The sequence below is a fragment of the Ictidomys tridecemlineatus genome, chromosome 10, assembly GCF_052094955.1.
Source record: "Ictidomys tridecemlineatus isolate mIctTri1 chromosome 10, mIctTri1.hap1, whole genome shotgun sequence".
Lineage (NCBI taxonomy): Eukaryota > Metazoa > Chordata > Mammalia > Rodentia > Sciuridae > Ictidomys > Ictidomys tridecemlineatus.
This window is the reverse complement of record NC_135486.1, coordinates 143590565-143609495: the sequence shown is the minus strand read 5'-3', so window position 1 is coordinate 143609495 and position 18931 is coordinate 143590565. Positions and strand designations below refer to the sequence as shown.

Below are 18931 nucleotides of genomic sequence, written 5' to 3'. Positions count from 1 at the left end.
CTCCTGGCCAATGGCAGCGCGAGCGGGCGGCGGCCCCGCCAATCAGAGGCGGCCGGGCGAGGTGGGCGGGGCGGAAGAGCCCCGGCGGGAACTGGAAGTGGGCTGCAGGGCGCCGGCTCGCCGGCCGGATCGCGGCTTCCCGGCCCCCCGCGGGTCGGCGCCAGGCCCGGGCCTCTGCACCGCGTCCGGAGCGCCGCTGGCCACCCCGTCCTAGAGCCCCGGCCGCGCAAACCAGCGCAGTGCAGATGAGAAGGCTTTAAGCTTCGCTCCAAAATATCGATTTCCTAAAGGCGCAGGGTGGCGCAGGCCTGTGATCCCAGGCACCTGGGAGGCTGAGGGAGAAGGATCTCAATGCGAGGCCAGCCTCAGCGATTTAATTTATAATTCAGCAAGACTCTGTGTCAGAATAGAGATAAGAAGGGCAGCCATAGAGCTCAGCGGCGAAGCGCGTGACTGGGGTGCAACTCCCAGCATGCCAACAAGCAAAAAATGTAGGAATGTCATTTGTCTTTCTTCCTGCCCCTCCCCGTGACTCGGAGAGTGGCCGGCGGCCTGCATCAGGGAGCACCAGCCCTGTTGGTAAGAAGTTCCCCCACTGGAGCCCAACGTCGCAGGGGCTCTCGCCTCCCTGTCGTGAAGGTGCTGCATGTTTTCAGGTTTCGCCGTCAGGCGGGATGTCCTTGGACCTGCTGGAAGAGTGCAGGGTGTGTGGAGCACACTGAATGCAGGAGCCGCAGGGCACCGTCGCCTTCCCCGCTCACTGCACAAATGGCCCCGAACGCGTCGGCTCAGCGGGAGGGCGCGCGCCTAGCACGCACCCAGCACCGGGTCCCATCCTCAGCACCACGTGAATATAAGATGAAGACATGGGTCCACCTGCAACCACGTACTAATATATATATGTCCCACTGCCTAAGGACGAGAAATCGCCACCTAGCCAACGCGGAGCAGCCTTTAGGAGTAGCAGTATGTCCGTTTAGGGTAAAAGGTTGTCTAGAGGGTCCTGTTAGTTATATGGAGGATTGAACCCGGGACCTCACACATGCAGGGCCAGCCCTCTACCACTCAGTACACCCCACCCTGGTCATTTTTATAATTTATTGGACATTATGCTAATTAAGTCTATGATGCAATCCCCCCTTTATTTCTACCTTTGGACAATCTGCATTCAAAGCCATGATGAGTCACTTATTAAGAACACGGTCTTGAGCAAGTTGGATGTCTTTTCAGAGTCACTGTTGATATTTTTTCTAAACTGGGAACAACCAAGACAATAATAGATGGTTTATTGTGTTCTTAATGATTTCAGGCCCTCCAGGAAGCACCTACCCATTATTATTTAAGCTAATTCTCAGTACTCAAGACACTTACTATAAAGTCTCTCGATCTGCAAACGCAGGGTGCATGCTCTCCGAGTCTTCTACCTCAGAGCTACACCCTCCTTTATGAGAGTACCACGTGGACACACTTGGGGTGGGGCAGACCAGCAATCCCAGCTACTCAGCAAGCTGAGGCCAGAGGACCACAAGTTGAAGGTCAGCCTGAGCAACTTAGTTAGACCCTATCTCAGAATGAAAAATAAAAAGGGCTAAAGATGTAGCTCAGTGGTAGGGCGCTTGCCTCACATGTGGAAATCCACAGAGAGGACCACAAAAATAAGCCAGATAATTAAAGAAACACGTGGGATAACGGAGACACAGCTTTTTGTACATTTCTTAATGTGATAGCAGACATTTGATGATGACATTTAGTATTAAAATTTACAATGCTGAGCGCAGCATAAGTGACCTTGAGCAAATCTTTTAGCTTTTCGAATTGGAAGTTTATTTGCTTTTTTCCAGTGAGAACTAGATAGGCTGAACTTGGACCACCCTGAACTTGGTCCCCTAGTGTGCCTCTTCTGCTTGTTCAGTTACAGGGTAAAAGGAATTTTGGAAATGTAATTAAGGATACCAATCTGCTGACATTAAAATGGAGATTAGTCTGGATTTTGCAGGGAAGTACAGTGTGATCCCTTGAACTCCTCAAGGCAGGAGCGTAAGAAAGACTCATCCCATAGGTGCCACCTGAAAGACGGAGGGACCACAGGGCAACGGGAGGAAGTAAATTCACCAATAACCTGAAGGAGACTGGAGGCACATCCTTCTTGCCGTCTTGCTGGCTACCGCCTGGACTTGAGCCTTCTGAGGCCCTGACGGAGCCTCCTGTATTTCTGTCAAATAACAAGTGGTGGCTGTTTCAAGTCGGCAGTTTCTGGTTGTTTTACAGCAGTAAGCATTCCTTTCCCTGCAATGGGCGGTTCTCCCAGAGGGCAGGCTGCAGTCCTGGGAAGACATTCCCCACACATTTTTGTCCCCAGGATCCCGGATTCCTTTACATTTTTCAGAGTCTGGAAAGTAGAGAAGGCATGACTGTAAGAGGCTCTTCTGTCATGGTTGTTCCTTTTGTTTGGCTCTCTTCCTTGCCCCTGTGTCTCCGTGGCCTCAGGCCACTGGCTCATCAAGAGTGGCTTTTCTGAACTTTTAGGCCTTTGGGTCGCAGCTGCAGGAGCAGCGGGTTTTCTTCACCACAGAAGCCAAGGTGCAGATGAAAACCATGTGACAATGCCTTCTCCAGCCCTTCCTGTGTCTTGTAAGACTGAATTCTCTGTGCTTAGTACCACGAGGTTTGAGATCTCAAGTGGTTCTTTATGTCTGAACCTTGACTGATAAACTTCTCAGTTCTACTTCCTCGTCTGTAAAGTAAAATTAGAAGTGATGCCTGCCACAGTAAAAACTAAGCCTTTGGATTGCATGGATTGAATCCTAAGGACTCACGCCACATGAAGTGTTCAGCACAGTGCTGAACACATAATAGGTGCTCAGTGTTTACTTTCTTTTTTAAAAAAAGGGCTATTCATAAGGTCACCAAATTGGCACTACCAACTGCAAGTTTATTCTACCTTTTCCCAACCTATTATCAATATTTCTTCCTTGAAAATACACACACATAGCTAGGTAAGGTGGAACAAGCCTGTAATCCCATTGAGTCAGGAGGCTGAGGCAGGAGGATCTCAAGTTCAAGCCAGCCTCAGCAATTTAGTAAGAACCTCAGCAATTTAGTGAGACCCTGTCTCAAAATAAAAAATAAAAAGGGCTGGGGATGTGGGTCAGTGGCTAAAGCGCTTTAGGTTCTATCAACAGTACCAAAAACAACAACAACAACAACAAAAAACAACCCACATATTGCCACTGCTTTATCTATTGAGGAATTCCAGCTGTCACAAGATACTCTATAACAAAAGAAGTCAGGATTATACATAGTTCTCTGCACTGTGAACTATGAAAACTCCAGGCTTAGGTAATTTATTTTGTACCTGTTTTTTGTTTTTGTTGTTGTTTTGTTTTGTTTTTGTTTGTTTGTTTTTTATACTAGGGATTGAACTCAGGGGCATTCAACCACTGACCCACATCTCCAGTCCTAGTTTTGAATATTATTAGAGTCAGGGTCTTACTGAGCTTTTTATGCCTCATTTTGCTGAGGCTGGCTTTGAACCCTTGATCCTCCTATCTCAGCCTCCGGAGCTGCTGGGATGACAGACATGCACCACTGCCCAGCTCTCCCTGTTTCTACTGGATCTCTTTCAAAAGCCATGAGAGAAGTCTGGAAATACAGCAGTTGCAGAGAGCAAATCTACTCCTGGGTAGCCTTGTGGTCTGTTGCCCCTACTGGCCGCCCCTTCTCATTTCCAGTCTCTTGATTCCCAGCTTCTCCAGAAGATGCCCTGTTATTTTAAGACTTTGACAGTTGGCATTTGTGGCTCCATATTTGGAGAAGCATTTCCCTTTTTTGTCACCTGGTTAATGCTTCTTAAATTGAAATGACTCTACCCGTAAACCCTGTCCCATGGTTATTATACTCTTGTCCCTCTTCCGCTTGTCCCTTCCTACTGCTCATGAGCATCGTGAGCGGCACGTGTCTTTGAGGTACTGTGTGAATAATATGGTAAAGTACTTACAGGGTGCTTAGTGAAAAGGTACAAGGATTATATCAGCACTCACTGGAAAATCCAGACCTGGTGTCTTCTAGGGACCCAGTTAACCAAGGGTTCCTACCTATTGGGTGGTAAGCAACTGGCTTGGGAGGCTGACTACTGCCTCTTGAAATGGAAACCTAGACGCCCTGCCAGGCTTCAAGCCAGACTCAACAGATGCCTCCAAAAAAAAAAAAAAAGTTGTTTCTTCTTTTACTTTGTAACTTTCTGAACTCTGTAAAAATGTAGCTACATTGTTTAATTGCTAGGCCAGTTAACTGCTGTCTGAACTGTAACTTCATAGGCTTAGTTTCTAGAAACAGAGCTCTTAGGAAGGTCGACTCAAGCCACCTTGAGCTGCTGCTGCCTTGGGAAGGGCCACCCACGTAGGATAACACAGGCAAGTCTCTGTCTGCACCTGTGAACCACTTATCTTGGATTCTCTCCACCTGGTCCTGGCCATGTGCGTCGAGAATTCAAACCCACCAATGTTGTAAGAGTTAAGGAATGATGTAAAATTTCCTACAAAGAGCCCCTTGTGACAGCACTCGTGTGACATCAGCTGGGGCCCCAGAATTTCAGAGCACTAGATCATCTGGTCCTCTGGTGAAAAAAGCCTGAAATAAGCCCTCTGAGTGGTGCTGGGCTTCTTGCTGAGTGTGATATGCATAACCCCACCACCCTCTTATGGCCATTATATATCCATTTTCATTGTCTGATGCACAAGAGATGACAAATAAAAGTTCATAAAATAAAAATAAATGCACCCAGAAAGTTAGTAAACAGATTATTATATCATGTCCACAAGCATACAATCAAATTTTATTTCAGGAAAAAATTATAGATGCCCAAACAATCACTAATTATGAATTGAACATTGTAGAATAGAAATACTGTTATCTTTTGACTATATATTTTTAAAGCTTATTCATTGCAATGGTTATATTTTATGTGTTAATGTGGCTACAGTATGGGACTCTATTGTTTGGGCAAATCTAAGGCTAGTGTTTCTGTGCAGGTAGTTTGTAGAAATGGCTAATATCTATGATCAATTGATGAGATTATCCTCAATAATGTGGGTGAGCCTCATCCAATTACTTTAAAGCCTTTAGAACAAAAACAGGTTTTCCAGAATGGAAGGAATTCTGTCTAGAAACTTTTTTATCAGTCAGGCCTAGAATGCCAGTGACTTAGGAGGTTGAGACGGAAGGATGGCAACTTGGAAGCCAGCCTCTAAACAGAATCCAGTCTCAAAAATAAAAAATGGGCCCAGGGTTGTGGCTCAGTGGTAGAGCGCTTGCCTAGCATGTGTTGAGGCACTGGGTTCAATCCCTGGCACCATATAAAAATAAACAAATAAAATAAAGGTATTGTGTCTCTCTCTATATATATATAATAAAATAAAATAAAAAATGGCTTGGGATGTAGCTCAGTGATAGATCACAAGCTAACTAACAGGTACCAGATCCTAGAATCAATCCCTAGTACCACCAAAACAAACAAAAAGATAGAATGTTCTTTTTGTTTACTTTATCAGTAAAACTTATTTGATATTATGAACTTTTAAATATAAGAGAAACTGGGCTAGAGATGGTATGGCTCAGTGGTATAATGCTTACCTAACATTCATGAGGCCCTAGGTTCAATCTCCAGCATTGCCAGCATTGCAACACACACACACACATACACACACACACACACACACACACACACACACACACACACACACACACACGTATACATAGGAGAAACTGTCAGTTTTATAATTTGACCCTCTACTACAGTTGAAGCATTAGTCCTGATCTAAACTCTTAGCCTAGAAAAATTCTGGTACACTGAGAAATATAAACCTGGATTTCCCATCTTGTGATAGTCCTGTCTAGAGTGTAGTAAGTTAAGATGATGTTTAACGTTAACTATTTCATGTACCAAGCAGATGGTAACTGGCTCTTAGAATTGCTTGTTTAAAAAATGCTTAATTGATGGCCAGTAGCCACAGCATAAAACAATGTGGTCTAAGAGGTATTGCCAGCAGGGCAGAAAGATTGGTGAGGAATTTCACTAATGACAGGATGGAGAAGATCAGGGCTGACCAACGGTTGTCAGTCATGCTTACTCCTGTCCGCACTGTCTTTTGCAGCTTTCTTGCTGTAGTTCACAGGGGAATGGCCACATCAGAGACCACAGACCCCAGCAGCTGTTAAAGAAAAGGGGAGGGGCTGGAGATGGGGCTCAGCGGTAGAGCACTTGCCTAGCACTGCAAGTGAAAAACCAGCCTCTATCTCAGAGCAAAGCCTATCCAAGGAAGGACATGACCTTTGTCCTTGGAAAGACCCACATCCTAGGCACATTCCCACCCTGCTAAGTGGTTTATCTACAAATAACAGGAGAGATCTGCTGGCCAGGTGTCCCTGACTCAGTCAGGCTAGGTGGGGATCCATAGCAACCCCTAGCAGCCACCAATCAGCATGAGACAGGGAAACACCTGGGATGCTAGATGACCCTCCCAGTAGTTTATGGTGGTTGATAACATGTTGGGAAACCATGTAGTTCAGCATGTACACCCCTCTTGGCTTAAACCAATCACTTCAAATGAATACCCCTTTTGTTCTGACCAATCACCCTTAGCCAACTTGTTCCCGCCAGTGAATGTGCTAGTCATTTTTTAGAGTTATTTCATTTTCCCACGGTGTGTGATGATTTGCTAAGAGATGCTATGATCTATGTGAAGTCCCTGCCTTCTCCATAGACTGTATAAAACTGCTGCAAACCCTGGGCTCAGCGCCTCTCAAGAGTCACCAGTTGCTGTGTGTGTGTGCAGAGGACCGAGCTAGCTCACAATAAACACCTCTTTGCTGTTTACATGGATCTTGAGTCTCTGGTGGTCTTTGGGGGTCCTGAACTCGAGCATAACAATTGCTAAAGACATTGAACAGTTTTTCATATATTTGTTGATTGATTCTATATTTAAGTATCTGCTTAGTTCCTTAGCCCATTTATTGATTGGATTGTTTGGGTTTTTTTAGTGTTAAGTTTTTTGAGTTCTTTAAATATCCTGGAGATTAGTGTTCTATCTGATGTGCATTCTGTAGTCTCTATTACTATTTCCTTTGCTGGAGAAGAAGCTTTTTAGTTTGAATCCATCCCATTTATTGATTTTTAAATTTTTTTTTCAGTTGTTGAAAGACCTTTATTTTATTTGTATGTGGTGCTGAGAATCGAACCCAGTGCTTCACACATGCCAGGCAAGTGCGTTACCGTAAGCCACATCCCCAGCCCTCCATTTATTGATTTCTTGATTTTACTTCTTATGCTTTAGGAGGCGAGTTAAGAAAGTAGATCCTAAGCTGACATGGAGAAGATTTGGGCCTACTTTTTCTTCTATTAGATGCAGGGTGTCTCTGGTCTAGTGAGTGCTTAAGTCTTTGGTCTACTCTGAGTCGAGTTTCATGCAGGGTGAGAGGTAAAGTTTGTTTGTTTGTTTGTTTTTAATTTTTTTCCAAATATTTATTTTTAAGTTTTAGGTGGACACAATATCTTTATTTTTACATATTTATGTGGTTCCAAGGATTGAACCCAGTTCCTTGTGCATGCTAGGCGAGCACAACTGAGCCACAACCCCATACCGAGAGGTAAAGGTTTAATTTCATTTTGTTACATGTGGATTTCCAACTTTCTCAGCATCATTTATTGAATAGGCTCTCTTTTCTCCAGTGAATGGTTTTGGTGCCTTTAGATAGTATGAGATAACTGTATTTATGTGGGTTTGCTGAGAGCCATTTTTTAAAAAATTATTTGTTAACTGGGAATGTAAATGAAGGATCAGAGGACCATTACTGGGAAAAGAAAATCAATGGAGTTTAACAGTCATGTGGAAATGTTCTGGCAAAAGTAAAGACTGGAATATTCTGACAGTGACACACATAGGTTTCTTCTTAACACATTTATTATGGAATGGAAATGTATGTGAATGCAGAATGCCCTGTGATTGATTCCCATCACCACAAAATACACCAGTGACAATAGCAAACACTTGTTAAATTCTGGAATACATCCAAAACAATCCTTTTATTTTCAAACAAAATGGTTTTTCAAAATTTATTATTAATTATTAGTGCAGAGACCAGAAACAAAGCAAAAAAATCATATTCCCACTAAACACGCCCCATTATTCAGACATAAGTAACATTTTCAGCTTCATATGGCAAGGTGACAATGGCCCTGATGAAGCTATCTTAAATGCAATTCTTTAAAGGCCCAGCTTGGTTCGTCTCCAGTGTCTCCTCTTGGAGTTGTACCTGATTTTGTTACCAGTTTTCATCTGAACCCACTGGGGAATGGGACGATTTTGCTTTTGTTTCTTGGCGAGGAATCGCTTGATCCTGAAAGTCTTGTGAGAAGACATGGTGAGGAATGGAGTTCACTGTGCATACCACGATGTCGGAAGGAGAGAGCCAAAAATCTCTAAGCATTAAGGAACATAAGAAAAAGGAAAAAACGGTGATCCAAAGAATACACTTAAGTGAATCACAGCAACAAATGAAATAAATTAGGGTTAAAGATAAGGACTTTTAAAATGACTAATTATGAGGAGAAATGGCAAATAGGATAGATAAATAACAGAGACTATTCCTCAGACTTAGGATGTGTCAAACAATAAACCAGCTGCCAGCGGGGGAGCAGCTGAGGCTGAGGCAAGAGGACCACAGGGACCAGGAGTGGGGGCCAGCCTGGGCAACACAGCAGGCTCCTGTCGCAAGAACCACCAGGCGAGACTGTGTTGGACATAAGAACAGAACAGGTGGCCACAGATGGGTCTCCTGAAAAATGGGACACAGAAGACAAGACTCACGGACGGAAAGAGCGATAGGAAAGGTGGAAAATTAAGCACACAGAGAAAATATAAAGTGTAAAAACCAGGTACAGAAAGTGTCCCAGAATGAGGAGATGACGATGGCATAGATTCATGGAACAACATGAATTCCAACAGGGATAAAACCAAAATCATCCCTGGTTCACCATCTTAAAGACTCCAGAACTATTGGCACATTTGATTAAATCTGATAAAACAAACAACAATAAAGTCAAAAATTCTTTTTTGTTTTTACAGGGGCGTCTAACCACTGAGCCACATCCCAAGTCCTTTTTATTTTTTATTTTGAGACGGGGTCTGGCTGAGTTGCTGAGGCTGGCTTTGAACTCATGATCCTCCTGCCTCAGCCTACCAAGTCACTGGGATTATAGGGAGTGCTACTGTACTCCGCTCACTAGACATTTCAACAGCTGACTTGAGCAGTCAGAAGAAAGAACAAGTGAACTTCAGTGTAGGTCAACTGAGATTGTAAAGTCAGAGGAACAGACAGAAGAAACAGTGGGAGTCTCAGGAAAGAAACAGAAAAAAGGGAAAGAAAGAATACTTGAAAAAATAAATGCTGAAAACGTCCAAAATTTGATCAAAGATATAAATCTATGCATCCAAGAATCTCTAAGAAACCATACAAAGATAAACAAATAAGCCTTATGCTGACATAATATAGTCAAAGTGTCAAAACCAAAGACATAAAGAAAATCTTTAAAGCAGTGAGAGAGAAGCACCCAGTTATGTACAGGGATCCTCCGAGAGGTGAACAGCCAATTTCCCAGCTGAAACCAAGGAGGTCAGAAAGCATGGAATTGTGCCAGGCACGGTGGGGCATGTCTGTGATCCCAGTGGCTCGGGAGGCTGAGGCAGGAAGATCTCTTATTCAAGGCCTGCTTCAGTGAGGCCTTGTCTCAAAATAAAAAATTAAAAGGGCTGGAGATGTAGCTCAGTGGTTAAGCACTCCTGGGTTCAATCCCAGGTGAAAAAGAAAAAAAAAAAGAGCAATGGGATTTGCATGGCTGGGGTCTCCAGTTGCAGTCCAGGTCCTTGGTGTCCCCAGTAAAGAACTGAGCAAGTCAAGCAGAAGAAACAGGTAAAGAACAGTTTGTTGAAGGTGAAGATAAAAGTGGCATTCAGTCAGGTACAGCAGAGTGGCTAAAACCATGTCTGGAAGTTCTTGCCTCCTATGTTGAGCTGTGAGGCGTTCTTCCCTGTGTGGACCTAATAGAGAGCTCCCCGCATGTGCTCCCACTGGTGAGTTTAGATTCCAAGCCTGTGGTGGTGGGAGTTATCATGGGCAATAAATCCTCAGTGGCAGGAGTCGCTATGGTACCGGAACATTATAAACAGGGATGTCATGACTCAACTCCCTGTCCTGTCTTCCAAGTCGCATTTTTCTTGTACCCTACTGACACCATCTTCACATCCGGAACTCCTACCTAACAGGATGACAGATTAAAAGTGGTGAAAGAGCCAGGCATGGTGGCATATGCTTATAATTCCAGCAATTTGGGAGGCTGAGGCAGGAGAATTGGAAGCTGGAGGCCAGCTTCAGCAATTTAATGCAGAAGTAGGGTATTGTGTGCTACTCAAGAGGCTGAAAGTTTGAGGCAAGCCTGGGCAACCCAGCAAGACCTTGTCTTGTTTTTTTTTTGGTACCAGGGATTGAAATCAGGGGCACTCCACCAATGAGCAACATCCCTAGTCTTATTTTTTTGTATTTTATTTAGAGACAGGTGTCACCAAGTTGCTTAGTGCCTCACTGTTGCTGAGGCTGGCTTTGAACTTGTGATCCTCCCGCCTCAGCCTCCAGAGTCACTGGGATTATAGGCATGCAACACTGTGCCCAGCTAAGACCCTGTCTTGAAATAAAAATTTTAAGTCTGGGCATATACTTCAGTGGTAAGTACTTTTGTAGCATGCTCCAGGTTCTGGATTCAATAGAGGGAAGTGGGGAAGGAAGGAAATGTGTAAGAGCATAGTTTCTGCATATTATTGAAGCTAAGGTACCTGGAGATGTACCTCAGCAGGAGAGTGCTTGCCTGGTATGTACAAAGTCCTGGGTTCAACTGTTAGCGCTGAAAAACAGAGTCTAGCTGTGATCCCTTTGTAATCACTGAGAAAATAAATCATAGTTGGTTTTTTTTTTTTTATTCCATAGAAAAGGAAAGGAGATGTAAAGGTAAAATTTCCAAGCTGATTCTAAGCCGCAGAGCCTGAGTTAAAGTGTAAAAGACCAGGCATCCTAAAGTTTCCAAAGTGCAGGGATTGAGTTAAAAAGTAAGACTAGGTATTGTTAGAGTCCCTCTGCTACCCCCAAAACCTGTAATCCCTGCAGCTGTTAGGACAATACTGGAACTGCCCAGTAAATATTTCCACTGACTTTCTGGTTGTTTAATAGCTAAGGGTTCCGAGTTGCTTGGCACGTAGGCATTGCAGGACCTGAACCAATCAGTTTGAATGTGTACCCCACCTAGGAGCACCAATCACTCCTGCCCTGATTGTTCCCGCCAGTGTATGCACTAATCCTGACTCAGAGATGTTGTTCAATTTTCCCGCGCCTCATGATGATTTGTTCTGATGTATGCAAAGCCCCCCACCCTCTCCAAAAAGTGTACTTAAGCTCCGCTTGACCTCTGCTCTGGGCTCTGAGCCGCTCTCCCTTCTTGAGTGGGCACAGAGTCCCAGCGCGCTGGAACGGATCCCCAATAAATTTCCCCCCTGCGATTGCATGAAGTGAGTCTCTTGTATGGTCTCTCCCTCCGAGGCTCCGCTGCACCCCAACAGAGAAAGGAATTTTTAAAAAGTCACACTATCAGGGCTGGGGACATAGCTCAGCTGGTAGAGTGCTTGCCTAACTTGCATAAGGCCTTGGGTTCAATCCTCAAAAAAAAAAATGCTGTGGTGTAGCTCAGTGGTTGAGCATTTCCCTAGTAGCATGCACCACAAAAACATAAAAAAACAAAATATGGCAAATTGGTATATTAATTATTTCAAGCTAAAATCACTGAGGAAAGGGATATTCAGCCTCTCTTTTCCTACATGCAGCAAGTCACAAGAGTTCTCTTGGGAGGGATGTCCTTCACATACCAAGGCTGGGAAACAGCAGACTGTTTATTAGGGCTGCAACCTGAATACATTCTTTAACCCTTACCTTCCACACGCGTCTATTCTCCCCCATGTACTTCTCAGTAACATCCCTAGAATTTACGACTCTAGTCCAGACATCCATTTACCCTATGATGATTCCTTTACAAATATACTGTTATTTGTCTAAAATAAGCATCATGCTTTGGTCATTTCTTCAGACTTCATTCTGTTATGAATATCCCCACATTAATTCTTAAAAACTTATTATTTTCTTGCTAAGCAGCTCTTACATTAATGGGGCTCCTAGATTCAGCCAAAGGACTCACAAAAGAACTAACAGGGAAGTGGAAGGGAACCCTCTCCCTCTTACTACACCCCCAATCACAAGGCAGTTTGAGGCACAACAAAATTGAAAACAAAGACCCTATTATTCAAGCCAAATGGCATACAAAGGATCTGATTTTACAGATAAAAAATAAAAAGGGAATTACAGCAACTTGGTTCTTATAATGATACAGGTCAACAAGAATAGCACAGCTTGATGAATGGTCGTTGCTCAGGTTATTAATTCTAGGAAAGAATCTCTGTAAAGAAAAGCTTTTACTAGGAGGACTTATCTCCATGAGAGGGGGTTGGCCCTGAGCGGTCAGAACGACCTGCCAACTCTCCTGCCTCACGTTTCCCCTCAGTGAAAGAATTTCACCACCTCAGTCTTTCATTTTAAATCCTTTCTCAAACAGTATTATTTTTCCTATATGTGTAGAACTTTTGCTAAATATTTTAATGATAATTATCTGAGTGCTAGAATTATAATTTTTTTTTTGCTTTTCTGAATAAAAATTATTTTTAAAATATTTAACTAGACCAAGAAAACATAGTGACATTGGTCATGCAAGGGCTCAATTTAATTTGAATGACTCAGACACAGGTAACTATATTAGAAAAAGAAAGGATAATTGTCTCTTGTTCCAATTTAAATAAGATTTATTATGAAAAATTATTTAATGGTGTGTACTTGCAACTAAACTTTAAAAAGGTAATTGAAGAAAGGAGAATGGGGAACATTCATCTACATCACAAAGGCACCTCTGTCCAAAGAAGTCTTTCTCCAACTCCTGGGAACTCAGGATCTGTTTTATCTTTTGAAACAAGGAAATACTTATTTCCTACCTTTCCCCACTGAAAAAGGCAGGGAACAATGACCAATCTAATAACATAAATTGTCCCAGTGTTTCATTTAAATATTATTTCCTACTGTAAGAAAACAGCTACTTAGAGAAATAACTGATTCTAGATCCAAGAAAGGAGAGGACAAATTATTATGGAACATCCCACAATTGAAGAGGAAGGGATTTAAGTTTCACTTTTTTTTTGGTACTGGGGATTGAATCCTGGGGCACTTAACATTGGAGCCACACACCCAGCCCTTTTTGTGTTTGAGACAGGGTCTCAGCAAGTTTGTCAGTTTCGCTAAACTGCGGTGGCTGGCATTGAACTTTGGGTACTCCTGTCTCACCTTTCTAAGGCCCTGGGATTATGGGCATGTGTGACAGTGCCTGCTCAGTTTCACTTCTTATGTGGAGAAGTAACCCAGAGTTTGTGGTTAAACAGAACTGCAAATAAATAAATAAAGGGACACACACACTTTGGATTGAATCCAGGGATGCTCTACCACTGTGCTACTGCTGAATTTTTATTTTTTTATTTTTAGTTCGGGTTCTAAATTGCCAAGGTTGGCCTCAAACTTGTGACCCTCTTGCTTCAGCCTCCAGAGTTGCTGGATTACAGGTGTGTGCCATTGCATGATTTTTTTTTAAAGGTTCCCAGTTATCTGTATGCAACCTTATGAAGCTCTAACAACACAGAAGCATATTTTATATAGTAAAAATTAAAATGCCTCTTTGTAAGTAAACTTACCCAACTTCCACTCCAACCTTCCTAACAAGAGTTTATCAACTTTTCCCTAAACATCTACATACATATACCACAGAGTGGGGATGGTGAGGGAGGTGGATGAGAGAAAGCTGAATAGGAAAGGGGGGGGGAGGGGAAGGAGGACTGTATGTATGTACATAGAAACTGCACAAATGTGCTTGTCCTTCCATCCTACTTATCAACTAAGACATGGTGTGTCCTGAAGCTCTTTCCCTCAGAGCCAGTCCATTTTGTATAAAGGTTGCGCTGTATTTTACTGTGTTGACACACAGTAATTCATTTGACCTCTTCTAAACAGAAAAGCATAGGTGATGCGCTCCCTCCTTTATTCTATTGATAGCATTATTCTGGTAAAAGCTTTTTGGTTATCTCCTAGTTCTATAAATTATTGAGCCAAGAGTGTGTAGGAAAGGTGCTGGGCTAAACGGTATGTGAATATTAAAATTTAATAGTGGCTGGGTGTGGTGGTACATGCCTATAATCCCAGTAACTCTTAAAGCCTGAGGTAGGACGATCCCAAGTTTGAGACTAGCCTCAGCAATTTATCGAAGCCCTGGGATATGGCTCAGTAGTTAAATAATGAGTCCTCCTACTGCACCCTTCCAAATTAATGGGAACTGGTAGTTGGCAGATAAAGGGGAAATTGCTATCAAACACACGATTTGGAAGAAGGACAGACTTGTATTGTCTATTTTAATTTAGGATGTTTGGCAAGTAACCAAAAACAACGTAAATAAGTAGCTCATACAGAAGCCAGATTTACAGATGGGTAGTTAGTGCAGTTCGGTAAATCGGGGGTCCAATATTGAGTGAGCTAAATAAAATGGAGGCCATTACTGAGAATGGAACCCAGGAAACCAGAGCAGCACTTGGGAAACTGAAATGTTCATGTCCCCAAGGGCTGGAGCCCGTCCTAAGGAACTGTTAACAGGTCTCAGCAAACACGAGGTGCTAGTCCCTTGCTGCCCACAGTACTGCAGCAGCCCGCCTGCCCGGCCTCCTGCCCCGGCCTCCTGCCCCGGCCTCCTGCCCCGGCCTCCTGCCCCGGCCTCCATCCCGTCACTGCAAGACGACGGAGACCCGAGCTGGCGGGTCAGGTGGGGTGCTGGCCTAGCACCCCCCAGGTCCTGGGTGGGGTCCCGACAAGACCCTTCACCTCTGCCTCTCTACAAGCTTCCCTACTTCTCGATCGGTGCCACGGACAGAGGCCCTGCCTCAAAAGGCCACCTCCACGTCTGTCCAGAGGACACGGGGCTCAATCCCCAGGTCCCCAAGGGCCTGCACGCGGGCCTCCCTCCCAGAGCCACGTCCAGGCTTTACAGAACCCGAGGCTGGGGTCAGGCTGGGGTCAGGCCGGGCAGAGGTCCCACCTCCTGCCTCGGCGCCCCCGGGGCCAGGCCGCTGCCCCTCAGGGGCCGCAGGGAGGCCCAGGGTGGCCGCAGGGAGGCCCAGGGTGGCCGCAGGGAGGCCCAGGGTGGCCGGCCTCGAGCTCCGCCCGCCGCGGGAGGGGAAACCACCAGGAACCGGCGGGCGGGCGGCCTGGGCGCCCTCTTACCTGCGGGGTGGCCGAGGTCGGAAGGCGGGTGCGGACGCAGGGCCTCTGGCGACTCCGTGGGCGGCGACAACTGTAAAGGAGACACGTGGAGGACACGGCGCCTGCACCCAGGGCCGGCCGCCGCCCTCGGCCTGTCCACACCGGGGGAGTCCCGCCCCACTGCTGCCCCCGGCCGAGTCCACCCACCTGGGTCAAGCCCACGGCCTCAAGGCCGAGGCCTCCGGGTCTCTGGGCCGCAGGAGCGTCCAGCAGGGACAATGGCGGCTGCGGAGGAGCGCCGGGCCTCACCGGAAGTTGGCCCAAGGCGGGGCTCTGCGCGGCCCTGGAACCCGCGTGGGTGGCAGCGTGTCCCACCCGGATGTGTCCCACCCGGATGTGTCCGCGGCACACAGCCCCCTTCAGGCCGGAAGCCCGGTCCCAGGGCCGTTAGGGCTGTTGGTGGCCACAGGGCCGCGGGTCTTGACCTGGGAGGCCGGAAGCGGAAGAAGAACTTCTGCAGGCGCTTAGAACGTGCCAGCTGGCCCTGGGGCAGGTGTGCGCTGGCCCTGGGGAGGGTGTGCACTGGCCCTGGGGCAGGTGTGCGCTGGCCCTGGGGAGGGTGTGCACTGGCCCTGGGGAGGGTGTGCACTGGCCCTGGGGAGGGTGTGCACTGGCCCTGGGGAGGGTGTGCACTGGCCCTGGGGCGGGTGTGCGGCTGGCCCTGGGGAGGGTGTGCGGCTGGCCCTGGGGCGGGTGTGCGGCTGGCCCTGGGGAGGGTGTGCACTGGCCCTGGGGCGGGTGTGCGCTGGCCCTGGGGCGGGTGTGCGCTGGCCCTGGGGAGGGTGTGCGCTGGCCCTGGGGCGGGTGTGAGGCTGGCCCTGGGGAGGGTGTGCGGCTGGCCCTGGGGCGGGTGTGCGGCTGGCCCTGGGGAGGGTGTGCGGCTGGCCCTGGGGCGGGTGTGCGCTGGCCCTGGGGCGGGTGTGCGCTGGCCCTGGGGAGGGTGTGCGCTGGCCCTGGGGCGGGTGTGCGCTGGCCCTGGGGAGGGTGTGCGCTGGCCCTGGGGAGGGTGTGCGGCTGGCCCTGGGGAGGGTGTGCGGCTGGCCCTGGGGCGGGTGTGCGGCTGGCCCTGGGGAGGGTGTGCGGCTGGCCCTGGGGCGGGTGTGCGGCTGGCCCTGGGGAGGGTGTGCGCTGGCCCTGGGGCGGGTGTGCGCTGGCCCTGGGGAGGGTGTGCGCTGGCCCTGGGGAGGGTGTGCGCTGGCCCTGGGGCGGGTGTGCGCTGGCCCTGGGGCGGGTGTGAGGCTGGCCCTGGGGAGGGTGTGCGGCTGGCCCTGGGGAGGGTGTGGGGCTGGCCCTGGGGAGGGTGTGCACTGGCCCTGGGGAGGGTGTGGGGCTGGCCCTGGGGCGGGTGTGCGGCTGACCCTGGGGAGGGTGTGGGGCTGGCCCTGGGGCGGGTGTGCGGCTGGCCCTGGGGCGGGTGTGCGGCTGGCCCTGGGGAGGGTGTGCGGCTGGCCCTGGGGAGGGTGTGCAGCTGGCCCTGGGGAGGCTGTGAGGCTGGCCCTGGGGAGGCTGTGAGGCTGGCCCTGGGGAGGGTGTGCGGCTGGCCCTGGGGAGGGTGTGCGGCTGGCCCTGGGGCGGGTGTGCGGCTGACCCTGGGGAGGGTGTGCGGCTGGCCCTGGGGAGGGTGTGAGGCTGGCCCTGGGGAGGGTGTGAGGCTGGCCCTGGGGCGGGTGTGAGGCTGGCCCTGGGGCGGGTGTGAGGCTGGCCCTGGGGCGGGTGTGAGGCTGGCCCTGGGGAGGGTGTGCGGCTGGCCCTGGGGCGGGTGTGCGGCTGGCCCTGGGGAGGGTGTGCGGCTGGCCCTGGGGAGGCTGTGAGGCTGGCCCTGGGGAGGCTGTGAGGCTGGCCCTGGGGAGGCTGTGAGGCTGGCCCTGGGGACGGTGTGCGGCTGACCCTGGGGCGGGTGTGAGGCTGGCCCTGGGGCGGGTGTGAGGCTGGCCCTGGAGAGGCTGTGAGGCTGGCCCTGGGGAGGGTGTGCACTGGCCCTGGGGAGGCTGTGAGGCTGGCCCTGGGGAGGGTGTGTACTGGCCCTGGAGAGGCTGTGAGGCTGGCCCTGGGGAGGGTGTGCAGCGGAAACAACCCACGGACTGCTGTCCACTCCCCCTTCCTTCTTTTCAAAAAGAGGACTTGAACTTGGGCGATGCTGCACATCCGCGTATCCCAGCGATTTAGGAGGCTGATGCTGGAGGATTGCAAGTTTGAAGCCAGCCTCAGCAACTTAGCCACGCCATAAGCAAGTTAGACCTTGTCTCAAAATTAAAAAATAGAAAGGGCTGTGGATGTGGGTCAGTGGATAAGTGCCCCTGGGTTCAATCCAAGGTACCAAATTTAAACATAAGTAAATAAACATAGGTAAGTAAAAAATGCCGTGATACTGCTCAGTGGTAGGACACTTGGGCAGCATGGGACAGGTGCTGGGTTTCAAGGGCAAAGAAGGAAAAGCATTGTAGAAAAGAAGTGTGTTCCAGAAATGACTTCTTGGGATGGAGTTGTTAGATAACCTCTAGAAGATACCAGGCGGGGTGCATTTGGTTGGGAGGCCTGAGCAGAAAGCGAAGAAGAAAAGGCAGCTCTGAGCCGGGGCATGGCATCGGATCTGCTGTTCCCCGTGTGCATGTGACTCCTCACTGTAGTCCTGGGGGAGGATATAAAAACTTCCTGGAACTACAGGGTCTTTTCAGTTATTCTGAAGTGCCTGGTGTATTAAATGTAGAAATGGTAAAATAACACATTCTGGAAGTATCTTTAAAAAAAGAAAAACAAAAATTCATGAGAAATGATTTGTTTGGGGATGGCCAAGCCACTTCTCTGAGCACAGCATACTGTGTGTGGTTCCAGAAGAGAGGAGAGAAATACAAAAAGCTCTGTGTGTTTATCCTTAGGTGTTGGGTTAAACACTAATCAGTAAACACTACTCTAGGGAAGTTTGCAGTGAGATAAGGACTCTAAAGAATGTTCTAACAAAGGAAGGGAGCTGGTGTCTCCCCTTATCTCCAATCTCTAGGTGAGAATCAGAGCAGAGGACTGGGTGGTGAAGTGAAACAATGGACTCAAACAGACACCTGATAAAGTGCCCCCTGTGAGGTAGGCATGCACTAGCTGCGTTGCCCTCCATGTCATCCTGGCCTGCTGCCTTAGTGTGGAGTCCCCCAAGTTCTTCCCTGGGATTGGTAAAGGGTACACTTGGGGCATTTGCAGGCCTGAGGCTGAACTTCAGGTAAGAGGAGCCGTCCTCCTTTATGTTCCCACGCTGGGGTTACTGTGTGTTTAATAGTACCTATAGTGGACAAGCAGTTTTCATTTTCCAGCATCTGTTCTTTCTAGAGGTTAAAGAATTTGCCGGTGTATGACAAAATTATAGTTGTTAAAATAATGTGTTTTGTATATTTTGCTTTAAAATTCCCAGTATTGTAAAGGTAAAATTTCTAAGCCGATTCTTTTTTTT

At 47.8% G+C, this 18931-nt stretch overlaps 1 protein-coding gene across 1 annotated transcript; it reads right to left on the bottom strand.

Moving 5' to 3' along the window:
- Window positions 1–7964: 7964 nt before the first annotated feature.
- LOC101964007 (large ribosomal subunit protein eL39) lies at window positions 7965–15858 on the bottom strand. The gene is made up of 3 exons (XM_078024623.1): window positions 15640–15858; window positions 15454–15523; window positions 7965–8476 (listed from the first exon to the last, which is right to left on the bottom strand). The coding sequence occupies exon 3, from the start codon at window positions 8415–8417 to the stop codon at window positions 8262–8264; it is 156 nt and encodes a 51-aa protein (XP_077880749.1). The 5' UTR covers window positions 8418–8476; window positions 15454–15523; window positions 15640–15858; the 3' UTR covers window positions 7965–8261.
- Window positions 15859–18931: the final 3073 nt, after the last annotated feature.

Excerpts from the sequence above, each read along its gene's own strand:
- LOC101964007 (XM_078024623.1), bottom strand. The coding sequence starts at position 8,417 with ATGTCTTCTCACAAGACTTTCAGGATCAAGCGATTCCTCGCCAAGAAA.